Source organism: Anguilla anguilla, chromosome 17, assembly GCF_013347855.1.
Source record: "Anguilla anguilla isolate fAngAng1 chromosome 17, fAngAng1.pri, whole genome shotgun sequence".
NCBI lineage: Eukaryota > Metazoa > Chordata > Actinopteri > Anguilliformes > Anguillidae > Anguilla > Anguilla anguilla.
In genome coordinates, this window is record NC_049217.1 from 30,234,802 (window position 1) to 30,254,815 (window position 20,014).

At 49.1% G+C, this 20,014-nt stretch overlaps 2 protein-coding genes, 1 long non-coding RNA gene and 2 other non-coding genes across 9 annotated transcripts in view; all 5 read right to left on the reverse strand.

Annotated features, from left to right (window-relative positions):
* Window positions 1–583: 583 nt before the first annotated feature.
* Window positions 584–3,903, reverse strand: LOC118216899. Its single transcript, XR_004763088.1, has 4 exons — window positions 3,800–3,903; window positions 2,586–2,800; window positions 1,672–1,903; window positions 584–724 (listed from the first exon to the last, which is right to left on the reverse strand). It is a non-coding gene; the product is annotated as an uncharacterized LOC118216899 (long non-coding RNA).
* Window positions 1,986–2,125, reverse strand: LOC118217461. The gene has a single exon (XR_004763214.1). It is a non-coding gene; the product is annotated as a small nucleolar RNA SNORA62/SNORA6 family (small nucleolar RNA).
* LOC118217462 lies at window positions 3,361–3,500 on the reverse strand. The gene has a single exon (XR_004763215.1). It is a non-coding gene; the product is annotated as a small nucleolar RNA SNORA62/SNORA6 family (small nucleolar RNA).
* Window positions 3,904–5,711: 1,808 nt separating the features above from the next.
* Window positions 5,712–15,852, reverse strand: LOC118216898 (mitochondrial glycine transporter B-like). Its single transcript, XM_035398504.1, has 8 exons — window positions 15,429–15,852; window positions 14,256–14,404; window positions 11,252–11,376; window positions 10,175–10,256; window positions 9,377–9,556; window positions 7,897–8,065; window positions 7,495–7,661; window positions 5,712–7,003 (listed from the first exon to the last, which is right to left on the reverse strand). The coding sequence occupies exons 2-8, from the start codon at window positions 14,340–14,342 to the stop codon at window positions 6,881–6,883; spliced, it is 933 nt and encodes a 310-aa protein (XP_035254395.1). The 5' UTR covers window positions 14,343–14,404; window positions 15,429–15,852; the 3' UTR covers window positions 5,712–6,880.
* A 611-nt stretch (window positions 15,853–16,463) lies between these two features.
* Window positions 16,464–20,014, reverse strand: part of LOC118216896 (myosin-9-like) — a 51,996-nt gene continuing 48,445 nt past the window's right edge. For 2 of the 5 annotated variants that reach the window (XM_035398501.1, XM_035398502.1), the window contains 4 exons: window positions 19,463–19,671; window positions 19,000–19,108; window positions 18,697–18,869; window positions 18,419–18,592 (listed from right to left, as the gene is read on the reverse strand). In XM_035398501.1, coding sequence (XP_035254392.1) covers window positions 18,484–18,592; window positions 18,697–18,869; window positions 19,000–19,108; window positions 19,463–19,671 — 600 coding nt within the window. In that variant the 3' untranslated portion in view covers window positions 18,419–18,483. Of the gene's footprint in view, window positions 18,367–18,413; window positions 18,593–18,692; window positions 18,870–18,999; window positions 19,109–19,462; window positions 19,672–20,014 lie in introns of those variants that run through there. The other 3 variants (XR_004763087.1, XR_004763086.1, XM_035398503.1) reach the window with 3 other exon arrangements.

Below are 20,014 nucleotides of genomic sequence, written 5' to 3' on the forward strand. Positions count from 1 at the left end.
TAAAAATTAGTTTTCTTCCAAGCTGGGGAGAGAACTGCAACAATGAAAGGAACTGCAGTTTGTCACATTTTAAACTGCAAAGCACGTGAAAAGATTACTCATCTAATCAGAGTACCAACTGAAGGTCACCAAACAAAATTAATCTCAGCCAATAATTTTTAAAAAACCACATTCATCCAGGGGCAAGATTTTACTGGTAGTTCCCCTCGCACTGATGCACCAGTTTTAGAATTTAAAAATTAGAAAAAAAATCTAAGTTTTAGGTGACTTCACTACTTATTTCTTCACCCTTGATATTTAAAAGGTTCCCATCAGGGCCCTGTATCACAGAGGATTACTGAGTTAGCTGGATAACTGCACTGAGTAAAACCACGAAGCAGGATTACTGAGTTAGCTGGATAACTGCACTGAGTAAAACCCAGAACCATCCCAAATATGGAACATGGACTGAAGTAAAAAGAGCTGTTCCGGGTTTCACTCAGCACAGTAATTCTCTCTCCCCCCCCCCCCCCCCCCCCCAACCCCCAACCCCCAACCCCCGTTAACACATTCGGGTAAATTCTGGCATAAAAGACAAGTCCAGTTTCTTGATTAAAGAACCATTTTATTGACTGATTTTCCTCTGTGCCGATTGGCTAGTGCGGAGGGCCGCTCTGCTGGAGAGCTGCCCTGCAGATGACTGCGCAGTCGGAGCAGCCGACCAATCATCTGTGGGTCCAGGCCTCTGGGGGAAGGAAAATAAAACAAAAATATTAACAGGGCCAAACCAACAGGCAGCAGGCAAATCCGGTCCATTTAACCCAACCTTTAGAGGTCACAGACCAGGACCACCAAAGGAGGCGCTAGTTTTCAATGCTACTCAGCACCTAGTAGACCAGCTAAAGCAGTCAAATCAACTCTCAATTAGTTTCATTTGTGTGAACAGAGAGGAGGGTTGGGATCATTACTTTAAAGGCATTTACATTACAGGTAAAATCAGACCCAGTGGGTCTCCAGGCTCAGAGCTCGAGGTCCCCCCCCCACTGCAGACACCATCAAAACTAAAGTCAGAGTCGACGCTGCGTTAGCTGCCCAAAACGGTTTCGGGTTTTTAATATGGTACTGAAAATGAAAACGGCAGGGGCAAAACCAGGAGTTTGGGCAGGGGCAGCAGCGGAAGGTGATCACATGGCGTGGACGCTGTTGCACGACCTACAGCCACCTCCTCACTACTGACAGAGCGAGGGAGTGGAGAGAGAGAGAGCGTGCCGTACTGTAGCACACGTCCTACACCCCGCACTGCACGGACAGAGACAGCGCCGGGCTCTAACGGTGTGCAATCCCCCCCACACACACACGCATACGCATACACGCAAGCACGTACGCAGACATGATGGAGAGCCCACCCCAGACACACGGAAAGACAGGGTGAGGAAGTCCCACCCCACAGACACAGCCCACGGAAAGACAGGGTGAGGACGTCCCACCCCACAGACACAGCCACAGGAACACGGGACAGAGGACAGGCGGCAGTTTAACAGTCCCCGTGAAAGGACAGCCATTCAGCACACAACATTCAGGCCGCAATGATTCTACAGGAGCAGCGTAGAGGCGACATCACCTCGCTCGTAGAACACTGCAAGGAGCCCCACCAATCAGAGTACATCGGTAAGCGGCAGAAACCGAGCTCACCTAGTTGCTGCAGGGGATGGCGAGGTCCACATATCGCAGCGGGGAGTCTGAGTGGCACAGGCCGGCTGCAGCAGGACTGACACAGGACTCCTCAGTCAGTGGCTGCTGGGGTCGGTGACAATCTGGAGCCGGAGCTCCCTGAAGGCAGCCAGGATCCGATTGGTCAAGTTCCCGGGCGTGAACCAACCAGCAAAGGTGGTGCCACCAGTGGCAGAAACTTCAGGACCGCTCTCTATGGTGACATCACAAAGTTACTGGGTTATACCACTGTAGGACTGTGAGGGGGGGGGTGTGTGTAAAAGGGACGGTGGGGACAGTGTGGCTCAGGTCACTATCAAACCCCAGTCATGGGGCGGAAGCCCTCATGGTGTTAGCGAAAACCCGGCCGAATCGCTCTAGCACACTTCCGACACCCACGCGCCGACCTCGGCGGCGGGTTTTAACAGTGTGCATGACTCTTCCCCAGGCTAAACGTACCAACGAATACTCGCCAGTATTCAAATAAACCTGGTTTTGAACATTATGGCAATCGTTACCATTTAAATATTTACATTACACAAACAGCTGCATGTCTAACAGGTTCATAGATGACCTCACAATTCAGAAATGTACCACACTGCCAGCAGCCTGTTATGAGTTTTGAATAAAGGTGTCAAAGAAAGCTTTTTAGAGAGGCGTGTGAGTGAGTTGGGCACAAGGGTTCACTTTTGGGGGTGGAGTTCATGCGTGATGTTGATAGTTTTACAAATTTGGGTCACCATTTCTGTTTTTAGATAAACAGGTGCTGGAAATTAGTCCTGACTAAACACACATACGATGAATGGGGTAGTGATTCAGCATTGCATCAGTGTCTAATTGGACTTGACCCTTAATGGGTAAAAGCAGAAAGTTTGGGAAAGGCCAGTTTTGCACACCTGATCATGTCGACAGCGCTGGATTCAGACCTCGCTCATAACCGCCACTCTTCCTCTCCCAACCAGCAGTCTTCCTCTTACAGGTGCAGTGCTCCACCTGGAGGTGTAGGCTCGCCCCGCCCCGCCCAGGAGGGTTCCAGGAGCCAGGAAATCCGGCAGACCCTCCTCCTGAATCCGCAACACATCCAGACCTGCGCACATCCTGGCTGCTTGCCCTGGAAGGGGGGGGGGGTGGTTAAAACAATTAAAATCTACATTTAAAGTGTTATGTGCGAGGGTACTTAAATCCGTGAAAGGACCAGGTCTGATTTAGGAGCTTTAGATGTCATTCCAAGCCCACGGTGGCACACAAGAAAATATTTTCCCTAGTTTGGAGCAGCTGTATTAACTTGAGACCACTGAAATTAGTAAAATGTTTATTAAAAGACAAGGGCATTTTATTATATCATTTTTTGTCAAGAACTGAGTGGAATAACCTGACAAGCCTGCACAGAACCCTGACCTCAACCCAACAGCGTTGGGATCAATTGGAAAGCAAACAGTGAGTCAGGCCTAATCGCCCAATCAGTGCCGACCTCACTAATGCTCGTCTGGCTGAACGGAAGCAAATCCCGGCAGCAATGCTCCAACATCTAGTCTAAAGCCTTCCCAGAAGAGTGGAAGTTGTGCAGCAAAGGGTGGACCAACTCCATGCTCCAAGGAGCATCAGCCCACAAATGTTCTTAAAGGAGCGAGAGAGGGTGACATGGAACAATACAACATACTGAACTGGGGACAGTGTGGCTCAGGTCACTATCAAACCCCAGTCATGGGGCGGAAGCCCTCATGGCGTTAGCGAAAACCCGGCCGGGTCGCTCTAGCACACTTCCGACACCCGCGCGCCGACCTCGGCGGCGGGTTTTAACAGTGTGCATGACTCTTCTCCAGGCTAAATGTACCAACGATTACCCTTCAATATTCAGAACGCGAGGGTAAGATCTAACTAGGAAAAAAAGACTCATTCGCTCGACAGGGAATCTCGTTACGCGTTTTACGATTCGTCACCATGCTTGTTAGCCACTGCTGCCATGTCCCAATGTGCAAACTCACATAAACTTTTAGTTAGTTAGCACTGACATATTTCCACCAAAGCATTGCCGATTATCTACTAACAAAGCAATAATTTGCACGAATCATATTTAGATCACGCGATGAACTGTATAACAAAAACTCACCACGAGACAATTCCATTCAGTACTCTCCACCACACGGTAAAGCTGAAAAGGCCGACGGGCGGAAGTGATGTCATTTTTATACTATGTCTTCCTGGGTAATACCATAGAGTTCAGTTAGCAATCCGAATGACAGTTGATTTTCAGTCATATTTCTGAAGCAAAAATGAAATACACGAAATACAATGAAATAAATCCTGATAATTACCACAAATGGCAAAAATACAATTTAAAGATAAACAGTATCAAAACTGTCAGCCCAGGGTTCTGAAGCCAATATAAAATATAGCCTACGTTAGGCCTCTTCTTATGCTTTATAATTCATGAAGAAACTTTCATTTAAAAAAATGCCTAGGCCTACTTGGTATTTACAATATTATATCACAATAATCAATAATACAGTCGGAACATACATGATAATTGATTATGCATAATTGGTCTACAAGGCCAAGAAAGGATCACTTTCTCTCTCTAAAGGTTGGCTACCTCTTTGTTCACTAGATGTCGGTATAACATCACAATGGCTCTTCAGAAACGCGGCGAAGCGGGCAGCTAGCCGGTGGACCATATTAAGACAACGGAATAGAGAGACCATATTAAGAAAATGTGGAGACGGTGAATTCGCGGTAAAAGGGTGACCTGTGTTGTAACTCTATTTGCTGAGAGATATGGTGTTCCCATAGATTACAAAATGTACCGTACGATTGTGTAAACTTGTCGACATGGTGCGGAAGGAGAAAATAGGGATCAAGAGTGCAGTGGACTGGGCTATAAAATAATTGGAGTCTGAGGTTAACTTTAAGACAATTTACGCGACTAGTGGACAAGTAGTTGTAGGTTGTGATCTACAGTCTATGGTTGTGATGCAAGGATTATTTTAATCTCTGACGTGACATCTGTACTCAGAAGTACGGGTTTGGCCCATAGACTAATAGGACTAATTGCTAGGACTCTCTCCAGCGCACGGACAGAACTTGCCCTGACCAAAGTAAGACTTGTATGTTAATCCGTATAGTAGGCCTAACGATGTATGGGGCCAGTCAAATTGCTTTACCAAACTATTTTAGGCCTATATATGTGTTTCTTAAGTCTATTTCAGCAGTGGAATCTTGACAGTTGGCAGACGGTGGCATAAATTCACCGCTGAACTCGTCACCTTTAGATGCATGTTTTCCGATGGACTTGCACGTTTAAAACATTGAAATGTCTGATTCAACGAAGCGAAAAGGGGTCAATGTCCACGCTAAACAATAAAACACGGAAACCAAGTAAGAGCTTTCCACAGTTTGTTATATAATCGACTTCTTTTTCATTTAAATGCCGTCACTTCCCTTTAATTTTGCGCATCTGTCGCCGATAATTTCGCCCCTCCTTACCGAGTTCTCCTTGCCCCTTTATCTTTGCCAGACAGGTCTTATCGAGGGATAGGCACAGTGCAACCACGTCACGTGTAACATCACTTGTAAAGCACGATTAAGGGCAGCAGGCACCAGAAGAACGTACGTGTGCATGCACATATCTAAGGTGAAGATTGTTGGGCTGAACAGCCTGTTCTCGTCATTATGTTAAGTGATGTATGTATATATTCATGAACATACTAATGCTGAAGCAACCTGAAACCGAAGTAAAAAGCACATCGTTCCACCGGGAAGTCAAGGGTTTTGTTTGAGTTTTAATTTCTGAAAACATCATTATTTTTTTATGATTTCAATGGGTTTTATTCTGAGGAGTTCAGTGTGGCTGAATTTAAAAATGATTTGGCTAATTCCCAAAATAGCAGCAGTGAACACATTGATACTGCAGTCAGAATGTAGTAACACGCGCTGGATAACTTACAAACCGCGGAATCATACCGTTAACAGACATTATCCACCGCATAACACAGAGTGACTCAAGGACATACAAACAAAACCAGTGTTGCGAACCAATGGATTTTCCTTTAATTAAAAAAAAGCTAAAATATGATACTGGCACACCACACACAGACAAAATATCCCCAATACAAAAACAAAAAGAATAAAATAAAAATGATAAATACCAGTGTTCTAATAACAAATACATCTTTTTAATAAAGATCATAGCTGTGGTAAAAAGCAGTACACTTGCACCCTAAGGCCTCTGCACTTCTGTACAATACAGAGGCCAAGGTGCAACGGAAGCAGGCCAAGCACGGGCAGGCTTTCCTGGATTTTTCAGCAGAAGTGCCTTTGCGTTAAGAGCTGAATACTGGACTCTTCAGCGTCATAAAGTGCATTCAGGAACAAGGAGCCGCCACGTTGAAGTGATGCATCGAGCAGACGTCGGTTTACGTTGCGTTTCGTCCGTGGAAATTCACATCATTATTTTTATTTTACCTTCACTGGACCAGGCTAGTCTCTCCTGAGGTTCAGAATCTCTTGCTAGAGAGATCTGGCCAAGAAAGCATGTGACACGCGTCACATGAGAATGCACGACTGCGGCGAGAACTCGAGCGGACGAAGCTGCTGGCGTCGTCGCTGCATTACGACCGCCCTGCAGAGCGCGCCGGCAGTCTGAGCGCTGTCCGCGTAAAGCAGGTGTGCTAACGCGGCGTAGCGCGGGGCGGACGTGCACAGGCACCTCCGGGCCAAACCAGAGCACTTCTCTCAACGCCTGCGCCCTACTTCAAGCATACATCAAAATCTAAGACATGCTCTGCCCCCGAAAAACATATACCAGCACGGTCTAAAAATATAAATACATGAACAAAGGCAAGGAAGAACGGAAGTCAAACGGACAAAGTGAGGCTTGTGCTCGTACGGGAGCTGAGCTAATGGGGCAGCCAGCCTGGAGGTCCCCTCCCAGCTGAGGCGTTACTGCGTCGCTCAGACAGGGGCGGTGGGTTCGGCAGTGCTGCCTCAGTGCGGTGTGAGAACAGCTGTTCTGCTCTGGCAGGTACTGTGGGTCATGGTCAGCTGTTCAGCCTGACCATGGAGCAGGTCACTGAAACCCATTTCATATCATCATCATGAGCGAACTTCAGCCCACACACACACCCCTCCTCCTTAATAATATGCACTTCTCCCTCTCCGTCCCTCTCTTCCACTCTTCTTCCTGTCCTTCCCCTCAGGATTTGAGCCCCATTCTGGCCATCAGCTGCTCGTACACAGTCCAGGCCATCGCAGCCATCAGCGTCCGACGCAAGGAGCGAGGCACCGCCCCCCGGAAGAACCCGCTGAAGCCGTGCTCCTGAGGGGAGGGGGAGAGGGGGAGGGGGAGGGAGGGGGAGAGGGGGGGAGAGGGAGAGAGAGGGGGGGAGAGACAAGGAGAGACAGACAGGGAGCACAGAAACAAAGGAAGAAGAGACAGTGAACTTTAGAAAAACACTGCAAGCATTTCAAAAACAAGGGGGAAAAATAATGAAATACTTTCAGTCGTGTCAGACATAACCTCACTTTCACATCAAACGACAGAGAGAGATAGAGAGAGAGAGAGAGAGAGAGAGAGAGAGGGAGCCGGGCTGCGTTTGTGGGACAGGAGATGCAGAAGTACTGAATACGCCCACTGATTAAGATCAGCAGCAAACGCGCAGAACACCGTGTGAACCGCAAGGGCTGTGAACAGCCCGCGGCTGATCCATAGCGATGAGTTATAGTGCAGATTTAATCTGCAGAGGGTAATATGAAGCCCGCTGACCCTGTCCTAGAGCAGTGCTGAGGGAATATAGCGCCTTTCCTCACCGCGTAGATGAAGTGCACGGCGTCCCGCGTGCGTTTGTACTGCGCAGGGCTCACTTGGACGTGCGTCTTCACCACGTCCGCCGGCTGCGTGACCACGGAGGCCAGGACCCCCGCCAGCACCCCACAGCCAAAATTACCCAGGGGGGCGTAGAGGGAGGAAGTGACCTCTGAGAGAGGGAGGGGGGGGAGAGGGAGACTGACTTTTAATGCACCTTTATTAGCACATTATTCAATTAAATTTGATAATTATCATATTATTAGGACATTAAGTTCAGGTACACATAATGGCAGCTTGCTTTAATTGCATTCAAACATGACCCTTTATCAGCCTGCTTGCAGAAAACAAATATGGATAGCACACAAACACACACACACACACGCACACGCACACGCAGTACCTACCCGGGGGCAGGGCCCTCTTGGTCTGTGTGTAGAACATGACGTAGATGCCGGAGAACGGAGCATCCCGGAGCAGCGTGGCCGTCAGGCCTGAGAACAGCGCCCTGGGCCCCTCTGTGCTACACACGCTGCGCAGAGCTCCCAGCACTGTGCTGTAGTTATACCTGCCGCTCTGCAACACAGCACAGCACAGTTACACACGCTGCGCAGAGCTCCCAGCACTGTGCTGTAGTTATACCTGCCGCTCTGCAACACAGCACAGCACAGCACAGTTACACACGCTGCGCAGAGCTCCCAGCACTGTGCTGTAGTTATACCTGCCGCTCTGCAACACAGCACAGCACAGCACAGTTACACACGCCGCGCAGAGCTCCCAGCACTGTGCTGTAGTTATACCTGCCGCTCTGCAACACAGCACAGCACAGTTACACACGCCGCGCAGAGCTCCCAGCACTGTGCTGTAGTTATACCTGCCGCTCTGCAACACAGCACAGCACAGTTACACATGCTGCGCAGAGCTCCCAACACTGTGCTGTAGTTATACCTGCCGCTCTGAACACAGCACAGCACAGTTACACACGCTGCGCAGAGCTCCCAGCACTGTGCTGTAGTTATATCTGCCGTTCTGCAACACAGCACAGCACAGTTACACACGCTGCGCAGAGCTCCCAGCACTGTGCTGTAGTTATACCTGCCGCTCTGCAACACAGCACAGCACAGTTACACACGCTGCGCAGAGCTCCCAGCACTGTGCTGTAGTTATACCTGCCGCTCTGCAACACAGCACAGTTACACATGCTGCGCAGAGCTCCCAACACTGTGCTGTAGTTATACCTGCCGCTCTGCAACACAGCGCAGCACAGTTACACACACTGCGCAGAGCTCCCAGCACTGTGCTGTAGTTATACCTGCCACTCTGCAACACAGCACAGCACAGTTACACACGCTGCGCAGAGCTCCCAGCACTGTGCTGTAGTTATACCTGCTGCTCTGCAACACAGCATAGCAGTTACAAACGCTGCGCAGAGCTCCCAGCACTGTGCTGTAGTTATACCTGCCGCTCTGCAACACAGCACAGTTACACACACTGCGCAGAGCTCCCAGCACTGTGCTGTAGTTATACCTGCCGCTCTGCAACACAGCACAGTTACACACACTGCGCAGAGCTCCCAGCACTGTGCTGCAGTTATACCTGCCGCTCTGCAACACAGCACAGCAGTTACACACACTGCGCAGAGCTCCCAGCACTGTGCTGTAGTTATACCTGCCGCTCTGCAACACAGCACAGCACAGTTACACACACTGCGCAGAGCTCCCAACACTGTGCTGCAGTTATACCTGCCGCTCTGCAACACAGCACAGCACAGCACAGTTACACACACTGCGCAGAGCTCCCAGCACAGCGTTGAAGTTAAACCTGCCGCTCTGCAACACAGCATAGCTGCAACTGTACCTGCTCCTCCCTGATTGGACGGCGGCTCACCTCGAAGCGGGTTTTGATGACGGTGACGGGCAGCATGCAGACTCCCGCCACCGTCCTGGCGCCGGCCCCCAGCAGCACAGCCTCCCAGGCGCTCGGGGCCCGCTCCAGGAAGAAGTGCTGCTTCAGAGAGTAGAACGTGCTGAAGTAGATCCCTACTCCTGGGATACAGCGCGCGAAGGACTGAGAGAGAGAGGGGGGGGGGGGGGGGGAGAGAGGGAGGGGAGAGGGAGGGGACGGAGAGAGAAAAGACACTGTTAACACAGGGGGCGACATAGCTCAGGAGGTAAGAGCGGTTGTCTGGCAGTCGGAGGATTGTCAGTTCGATCCCCGCCCTGGGCGTGTCGAAGTGTCCCTGAGCAAGACACCTAACCCCTAACTGCTCTGGTGAATGAGAGGCATCAATTGTAAAGCGCTTTGGATAAAAGCGCTATATAAATGCAGTCCATTTTACCATTTTTACAGGCATGCCGTGTCACGCACACACACCACACCAGAGATCCAGCATACACAGAGACAGAGCCCGGGCACTGTTAATAACACTCAGATGCAAAAACAAAAGGCAGTGAACAGGAACAGACAGAGGGATGGAGGGAGAGGGGGATGAAGGGGAGCGAGGGATGGAGGGAGAGGGGGATGAAGGGGAGAGGGATGAAGGGGAGCGAGGGATGGAGGGAGAGGGGAATGAAGGGGAGAGGGGGATGGAGGGAGAGAGGGATGACTGGGAGCAGGGGATGACAGGGAGAGGGGAGATGAAGGGGAGCAGGCTGGAGGTGATAACAGATTTGGCGAGATACTCACCGGTGACACTCCCTTCCAAAGGCCCTGCAGTTTCTCTGTCCGAACAACACTGAGGAACATCGTCACCATCCCCACCCTCGAGCTGAGAGACAGAGAGAGAAAGAGAGAGAGACAGGGAGAGACAGAGAGAGAGAAAGAGAGAGAGAGAGAGAGACCGAGAGAGGCAGAGAGAGAGACAGAGAGATGCATCAGGGCCTTTAGTACAGCACTCCATTCATTTAGATTAAAATCTATACAGAAAACTACTTTCAAAACTGCTCTGTCACAGAGCCACTCTGTGCAGTGTGCTGGGTTACAGAGCCGCTCTGTGCGCTGGGTTAGAGAGCCACTCTGTGCGCTGGGTTATAGAATCGCTCTGTGCACTGGGTTAGAGAGCCACTCTGTGCGCTGGGTTACAGAGCAGCTCTGTGCAGTGTGCTGGTTTATACAGGCACTCTGTGTGCTGGGTTACAGAGCCGCTCTGGGCGCTGGGTTACAGAGCCGCTCTGGGTGCTGGGTTACAGAGCCGCTCTGTGCAGTGTGCTGGGTTATAGAGCCGCTCTGTGCAGTGTGCTGGGTTATAGAGCCGCTCTGTGCAGTGCGCTGGGTTATAGAGCCGCTCTCTGTGCTGGGTTACAGAGCCGCTCTGTGCAGTGTGCTGGGTTACAGAGCCACTCTCTGCGCTGGGTTATAGAGCCGCTCTGTGCACTGGGTTACAGAGCTGCTCTGTGTGCTGGGTTACAGAGCCGCTCTGGGTGCTGGGTTATAGAGCCGCTCTGTGCAGTGCGCTGGGTTACAGAGCCGCTATGTGCAGTGTGCTGGGTTATAAAGCCGCTCTGTGCGCTGGGTTACAGAGCTGCTCTGTGCAGTGTGCTGGTTTATACAGGCACTCTGTGTGCTGGGTTACAGAGCCGCTCTGGGCGCTGGGTTACAGAGCCGCTCTGGGTGCTGGGTTACAGAGCCGCTCTGTGCAGTGCGCTGGGTTACAGAGCCGCTCTGTGCAGTGCGCTGGGTTACAGAGCCGCTCTGGGCGCTGGGTTACAGAGCCGCTCTGGGTGCTGGGTTACAGAGCCGCTCTGGGCGCTGGGATCCACTCACCCAGGGCTCCGGCCTTTCTGCAGGGTCTGCAGGCGGGTCTTCACCAGGTCCAGCGGCTGGAACAGCAGGGTGGAGCAGGTACCGCTGAGCGAGCCGCACACAAAGGCCTTGAGAGCAGGGTGCGTCTGCGCAGCGTGGAGAGGAAAGGGTTAAAGTCTGCGCAGCCTCCCACTGAAGGAAGATCAGCACAGATACACACACTACATTACATTACGTTACATTACAATACATTACATTACATTGCAGTAAAGTACTTTGCATTACAGTACATTTAGGCATTTAGTCAGAGGTGGGAAGTAGATGTCCTGATTTCACTCATTACTGTAGTTCCACCTCCTGGCTGGAGAACTGTGCTAATTAGCAAATGCAGGCGATTGGAACAAAAATACTGGGGAGGACTTTATCTTTGATAGATTATGGATTATAGATTTACATAAAATGCCTATAGCAAAAATGAATTTAAGTGATATTAGGTGAGAGTATCTGTGTCTCTCTATGTACAATATATATACATAAATAAATATATAATACTTATGAATGAACAAACGGACAAAAAAACCTTTTTAAAATGGAATGAGTCATTATTCAGTCCGTGTGTTTTGCGGTGTGTGTGTTATCATCGGTGCAATATCTGCAGAACCATCACTTATTCTCCACAGTGGGAAAGTGAAGCTCCACCCTACTGCACTGCCATTGGCTGTGGAAAAGTACAGCTCCGCCCTGCTGCACTGCCATTGGACCCCACGACCCCTCCTCTGCCCTTTTGTTCTTCTGCAGCTGCCCCTCCCTCCAGCGAGGTGTCATGGTAATAATTACATCACTCACAGGTTGTGTTGACCAATAGGAGCGCTGGAAACGTGGGGGCTTGGTACTTAACCTGGCACTTCCCTGACTCTGCTTTCTGAAGCTGGCGTTTTATGAGAAACGTCTCAGTGTCTAAAAAGCCTTCATCGCACACAAAACCTGGCTGGATCGAAAGAAAACATACACTCAACCTGGAACAAGACCAGGTTAAAACCTAGTATATGGCTGGACCTAACACACGTGATCCGGCCGACCAATGGTGTAACTTCATCACTCAGTCACTCACTCAGTCACAGACATTCGCTTTTGTAGGGCTGTTGCGGTCCAGCTCCAGAAAGTGAACTACATAAATACAACATTATAAACGGACTTATACAGCATTAATAAACACTGTTGATGATTAGTCAGCATTAATAAGCGTATGGATATGTTAAGAAGGAGGGCAGAGTTTCCACGCTGAGGCCCACACATGGGTACAGTGTTCACTGGTTATGTTGCCCAGGCCTGTCTCAGCAGCGTGTGAACTTCCGTGGCCTTTTCTCAATGTGGCCATCCTGGTCTCCTCCATACTCAACACTGCACTATTCATTAATGTTGACATGAGTCTGTTCTTTTACGAGGGACCCATTACGCATTTCCAATGTCACTATTGTCTAAAATGTCACCTGGTCATTTGTGAACAGGAAAGATCTGAGCTGCCCTTGTAAATGTTTATGTTCAGCAGGCTCCTCCCTGTCAGAAAATCTGAAACATGTCTGATTCACACTGGCAGACCGGTAAGTTTGCAAATCTAAAATACAGAATATGGATTGTACTTTAAAGCACTGGACTCACACACTGAAATAAACTCGGGCCTAGTTCAGTTTAATGCTTCATACAATTTATTTTCTGATGTGCACTCAAAAGTGTGCAACAAAAAGTTTGAAGTGCACTTCTTTGATACAGCATTAACAATAACTCAGAATGTTTCTGTCACATTATCTCCAATCTTTGATCTGACACAACGTGCCTGGAAAGCTAGTGGGTCGCCGCCGCCACCGCCACCCAACAGAACTAGGAGTGCCAAGGTTTTGTTTGCTTGTTGGTTGTTCTCCTGATAACGTTTGTATGATTTCCCCTCATCCAAATCTGATCACTGAGTTAACCTGCCAAATGGCCTGTTTGCCCCAGTGGACTCGTTTACCCAGCATTCCCCACCGCCCCAGCGAGAGAGAGCGCTCTTATTCTGGACGAGGGCGTCTGAGTGAATTTAGGGTAGTGGGGCTACGACTTTCACAACAGCAAGCTGGAAGAACATGATCCGGCAGACAGCAAAACTGACAAAGATTTACATTTTTACTTTGCCTATTTGTCTCAATGTGCCTCTCCTGCGCATTTTCCTGTGTAATAAAACATTGCATTACAGGCATATACCAGACACTCTTAACCCGGGTGACTTACACTTTACATTACATCCATTTATACAACTGGATATATACTGAAGCAATGCAGGTTAAGTACCTTGCTCAAGCGTACAACAGCAATGACCTATCCAGAAATGAAACCTGCAACCTCTAGGTTACAAGATCACTGCCTTACCCATTAAACTACGCTCCCACTCATATTCACCTTGGATTGTTGATGTAAGGTGCAAAATAGTTTAAATGTTTTTTTTTTTTATTGCAGTTGGAAGCATTAATGGGGCTAAAAACACACCCAAGCTTTTGCCACCCATCCGGATCACTTGGAGAGACGTACTTCCACATTATCCCATTCTGTTAAATGTGACCTTTCAGGTTGATGCAGCACAGCCAATCAGCAAAAGGCTACAACCTCAAATTTCCCATCAGTCATAAGAGGTCCCACAGTGAGTGGGAACAGTATGATCAATTACACATGCAGTACTTGGGTGAGAGGGTGTACATAAGCTCATTCTTACCTAACACGCTCCCAGAAAAAAGTAACAAAGAAGCCCATATAAAGGTACAAATTCTCTGGGGTGGTATTCTATAGGTATATAAAATTGTGCCCCTACCCAGCAATACGTAATTCATTTATATCTTTTTTTATTTGTAAATGGTAGTTATCCGCACCCAAATTATTATTATTACATTATTAAACTTTCCGGCCACATTTGGGAAATACCTCCACTGTACTTTATTGCTGAGAGTACGACCACAGACAAAACTCGTAAAGCACACACACATGCAAATACACTCACCATTGCCAGCTCCATTTGCTTGTGGATGGATGCACTAGTAGACTCCGGGTGGATGCACGGGGCAGAATCGGTACTCCGTTTTATCATGGAACTTCTCTCGTCTATTTTAACCTTGATCCCCGTCTTCGGCCTCTACACCGCTGCCCTATCTGCGCACGAAACGAAAGGGTGGGAATGGAGAAAAAAAAATCAGCTTCCAAAAATCAAAACATACACGGTGCTCTCAACATAAGAAAGGCGAATCGTCGGTCTGTGGAAAATGTGATTTCAAAAAAGTGGAAAAAAATTGCCACGCAACGGCAGCCGAGAGATCCGCGCACGGGGCCAAGACAGAAAGACACTACCGCTGACACCGGATACTCGTAGTTTACTATGAAGTTCAAATCGCCTGACTCACGCACCGTTACAGATTATAGAGCTAACGCCACACAGTTACATATTAACTAATCACAAATCACGGTCTAGTGCATTATGAGAAGCACGCGGGTGCAAGCTTGCGAAATTAAGGCAGTCAAACTATTCATGTCTAATCCACTGAACAAATGTTATGCTGACTAGCCTACTATATGTGCATACAAAGTCGCTTCATAGCCACCCTAGTAATCCACAGCAGTACGCATACAGTAGGCCTACGATACATAGCATTCAAGGTAAAGACACTGCACACTGTTCATATATCGGGTAATGTTCGGTATCTTAATTCTCTCTCAATACTGAATAATTCTGCCGGGCCAGAATAAACGACAGAAGTAAGACGTTGGTTCAGAGTTTGACCATTAAGACTGTGACATAACTACATCATCGGAATTAATATTACGAACCAAAAACTCCCAAACCTTACCACTATGTAAATAACTCCCCTAAACGTCGCTACTGATAACAGTGCTTTTCAAACCGCCGGTAAAATATTTGCTGCGTAACCTTAAATAACACGAGAACATCAGTTCTCAAGCTTGGGAAGGGTACCCTTGAAGACAGGGGAACGAATGACAGCTACTGCTACCTCAAACGCTACAATGCAGAATTGGCAATAATGTTTTTGTAAAATCGCTATAGCTAGCTAACATTGCAGAGCAGTATCATATTCTATCGCTGTTTGGTTGCACATGTAAGCGAGTAGCTATCCATAACGTATGTCGTCAGGCTATCTGTACAGGTCGATATAGCACTTACCCGGTCGTTTCTCCTCCGTCTACGGACCAACGTGAACTACCCAAACTGTCATCTTGACAGCTACGTCCAGTCGACGAGCTTGAAGCTAAATGTTTTGAAAATCCGTTCAGAAACTCGGGTGGCACCTTACAGGTCAGCTGAAACCGGTTTACATTCCTCGGCCCTTAGATTACTTCTGCCCTGTCTATATCCCAAGGTAGCTAGCAATGCTAACCTTTTCACGAGAGGACTACTAAGCGAAGATAAGTAATACGACCTAAAAGTCCCATATAAAAGTCCCGTAATATGATATGACGATAGATGTAGAAACTACATGAACTTTAGTGTATCGACATTACTTTGTGATTCGCAAGCTACTAGCGCAAGGCGCAACCTTCCAGCCTTTCCGGAAAAGTTCTAGGCTACCTGTCATGCGATGACGTAAAATAGTTGTAAAATAAAGAATGTTGATTTGTACAGGCCGACCTCTTGAGAAACAAACCCCTGTAGATCTCGTATTCTCATTGGCTACATCACACCAATCTATGTTTTTATTAGTCAATTCTGTATTAAGGCGGGACTTCTATGGACGACGGAACGAGGCCTGAGTATGACGTAGTTTGGTAGCAGCTCGCTTGACTGACGAAGTTTCGCCTGCATCGGGGTCGATCAACGTAAATATTTGGTTTATAAATTAGCTATGCAGCGCTCGCATCGGTTCCTATATGGCGTTTGGCTGCTCAGTAATCATGTAAATTGTAAGGACGGCCGACCATTTACAACTGTGAACCGGTTTCCTCCTGCTGCTGCACTTGAAGCAGTGGCGGTAAGAAGAGAACTGTGCTAAACGCGCCCCCATGTGGCGATACATTGTAACTGAACCCATCAGTGACAGCGACAATTATTAGGCGTTTATGAAGGACTTCAATGCTCGAATCCCAGGCGGAATAATTTGATGAAGACCATCTCTTCAACACATCCCATGAGATTTGATGACTTGGTGCAACAATCTGGCCAAGAACAGGGTGTGAAATAAAGCAAAACAGCAATCACAGGTAGCAGTTGAGAAAGCCATCTTTATTGCAATAATACCAACAATTCAAGATTCATCTTTTTTTTATATATATTTCATTTTTTCTTCTTCAGAGCAGCAGAGCAAAATGAACAGTACAAAAACCAGGATTAGGAGAGTTAACCGCGAGAGAGATTCATTATTAAATTCCTCCGTCATTGATAATGATAATGTCTCTCACTTCCCAGCAGTGTGAGTGAAAAAAGAAGGAAGAAAAAAAAAAAAGAAAAGCTAAACTGAACACAGCTCATGGGTCCCCCCAAACCAAACCAAACCCCTCCGGTTCAGCAACAAACCCCCTCTCCTTTCAAAAGGCCCACGAGCCAGACTTTCGGAATGGCAACTCACCCACCCCACGGTCCCATTTTGATGGGGGGGGGGGGGGGGGGGGTTAGGAAAAAGGAAAACGAAGGAAGGGAAAGGGGGCCACAGTTTGAGGAAAAGAGCAGCATCAGGAGATGAAATGTCGGATGAAACCGCAAAGCTGAAGGGTGCGTTCACCAACATACAGGTACAGATCTGGGGGTGGGGGGGGGGGGGGTGTTTGGGGGAGGAGTTAACCGCAGAGGGAGGAGGGGGCTCTCTGCCAAAGTTTCGCTGAGCTGTGTTCAGAATACAGTGTGTGCAGTGAGACGGGACGTCCCGTCATCCCAAAAAGCCCTGCGTTTGCATATTACAATCAAAACAAAACACAAAACGCTGACAGTAATAAAGGCGCAAGTATATATTTAATGACATGGACCCACCTCCCTGCCCTCCCCCTCCCCTCCCTACACACCCCCCCCCCAAAAAAAAAACAGAAAAAGAAACCCCCAAAGATACCTTTAGCAGTAGAATTTAACTGTGGTTTATAAGGCTATGGGTGTATGAGCAGGTCTCTGTGTACACTTTAAGAGCCTGTGACATACTTCTGCACGCTTTTAGGACTTTCTCTTTAATTCATCAGCCGCCCCCGTCCCCCCCCGTGTGGGGGAATGCCAAAATTAGCACCTTCCACCCCCGCCCCACAGGTGCACCTGCATTAATAACCAGCAGGGTGCCCAAAATTTACCTACCCCCACCCACAGGTGCACCTGCATTAATAACCAGCAGGGTGCCCAAAATTTACCTACCCCTGCCCACAGGTGCTCCTGCATTAATAACCAGCAGGGTGCCCAAAAGTTTGCCGCTGCCGTGAATGCTAACGTGCCCCCAGCGTGTGAACTGGAAACGCGTGCGCAGTACATGCTAAACTACCATCTCACAAAGCCCTAAGTACTTAAGTCTGACGCTGCTAAATTTAACAGGAAGTTTCAGCGTCTTTACGAACACAAGTGCAGAGAAAGAGAGAGAGAGACAGAGAGCAAAGAGTACATTAACCTGTAGTACTTCCATAGTTTAACCATTATAAAAACTTCAGAATAAAATACAAATCTCTAGATTGCAATATTACTTTGGTCCCCTGTATGTTCTTCTTCCCAACCCTCCCTCCTACCCCCAGAATTTTCCTTCTTCCATTTCTTCATTCAGTTAGAAAAATAGACCCAGAAACTGGACAACATAATTGGAATGTTTCCTTACAAAAATATCATCATATTCAAATTCCAGAGAAGGAAGAGCGGAGTAATTTGGCCCCTGTTCATGCGTGTCTGCTGATTGTCTGAAAACCGTGTGCTGACGTGTGTGAGGATTGTCTATCGACCTCGGCAAATGCACCAGAAGGATTGTCCCTTGTGCACCGACAAGCAATATTGTGATGTACAATATTTAATGCGATTATGGGTCGGTTACAGCAAAGAGCCTTGGTGTTAGTTCCTATCTGTCAACAGTGCTTTTATTTGTTACCAGGTATTTTTTTTATGTGTGTCTGTTTGTGTTGGGTCAGGTTGTGTGTGTGTGTGTGTGTGTGTGTGTTGGGTCAGGTTGTGTGTGTGTGTGTGTGTGTGTGTGTGTGTCTTAAGTGTGTGAGTTGCAGATCACTCCTCCAGCCCCATGGTGGCGCTGTGGAGGTTAGTGGCACATGGTTCACTCGGGCTTGGGTTCAGAAGCCTCGCTTTTGGTCTCGCTCTCCTCGTCGCTCTCGACTCCTGCGCGGCTGACCAGGCGTCTCGTGGGAAACGGTAAGTTCTCGCGCCTGGAGAGGGACAAACAGGAACCATGTGACCAGAGATTCCACCGTCAGCCAGTCACCCATTCACCAGAGGGCCCAACAGAACTGCAGAGGGCGGGCAGGCCTACCTCAGCTTGCTCTTCAGGGTGTTGACCTCGCGGTTCATGGCGTCGGCGGACTCGGACGCATCCTCCAGCTCGCGCTGCAGCTTCCTGCGGTTGGCGTTGGCACGCTGGGCCTCCTCCTCAGCCTCCTCCAGCTGCCGCTTCAGCTGCTTCATCCTGGAGTTCAGCTTGTCCGCCTGCAGGGGGCGCCAGCGGCCGGGCGTTAATGCTCCACCCCTGCCCAGTACACTCCCTCAGCTTCCAGCTCAGGGCCTCAGCCCCAGCTCCGGCACACAGCACTCCCCCAGCGGCGCAGAATGGCCTCACCTGGTCCTTGTACTGCTCCGTGTTCCTTCTCTCGTCATCCACCTGCAGCACCACCTCCTTCAGCCTCTTCTCCGTGCGCCGCACAAGCTTGGAGGCCTGCTGCCGCTCGCTGGGGGCGGAGAGGAGCGGGGAGAGGGGTCAGAGGTCACACTGAGGTCAGAGGTCACAGTCATCTGTATGCCTGTGTGTCACTGACGCAGACGTGTGTACATGCATGTCTGTGTACAGCCACATCTCTCACACCGGTAAGGGGCGTGGCACGGCTCAGGTATGGGGCGTGGCACAGGTAAAGGGTGTGGCATGGCACAGGTATGGGGTGTGGCTCAGGTTAGGGGCGTGGCTCAGGTAAGGGGTGTGGCGTGGCTCAGGTAAGGGGCGTGGTGTGGCTCAGGTAAGGGGTGTGGCTCAGGTTAGGGGCGTGGCTCAGGTAAGGGGCGTGTGAGCTGTGGGCCCTCCCTCTCACCGGGTCTCCATGTCCAGCTGCTCCTCCAGCTGGGCGATCTTGGCCTCCAGGGCGCCGATGCTGGCCTTGTACTTGCTCTTGACGGTCCCCTCCAGCTCCTGCAGCTTCAGCTTCAGCTCCTTGTTCTGCCGGTCCATCTGCGAGCGCGCCCCCTCCAGGCGCTGACAGGTACTGCGCTCCGCTGTCAGCTCCACGTTGATCTGGTCAATCTGGGGGTGGGGGGGGGGGGTTAAAACTGAGGGCTTCTCAAATGGCCAGCTACAATCAGCCTGCGCTGAGCTGCAGACTTCTCTGAGCCAATCACCAAAAGGATTCGCCCTCCACAGCAAAACTACAACTGGTTCAAATGAGCGAGTCCATAATCAGCCTAGATTTCCTGATTTGCATAAAACGGATTATCGAAGGTTCATACCCCACCTCTCATAACGACTGAGGTTTGACTGAGGATTCACCAGTTCATATTCTGAAGGTGCTGCTTACACTAGATGCTTGTATTCCGATGAGGCCATTCCAGTTTTTAACAGAATATCCGGCTCCATGTAAGCGTAGCTA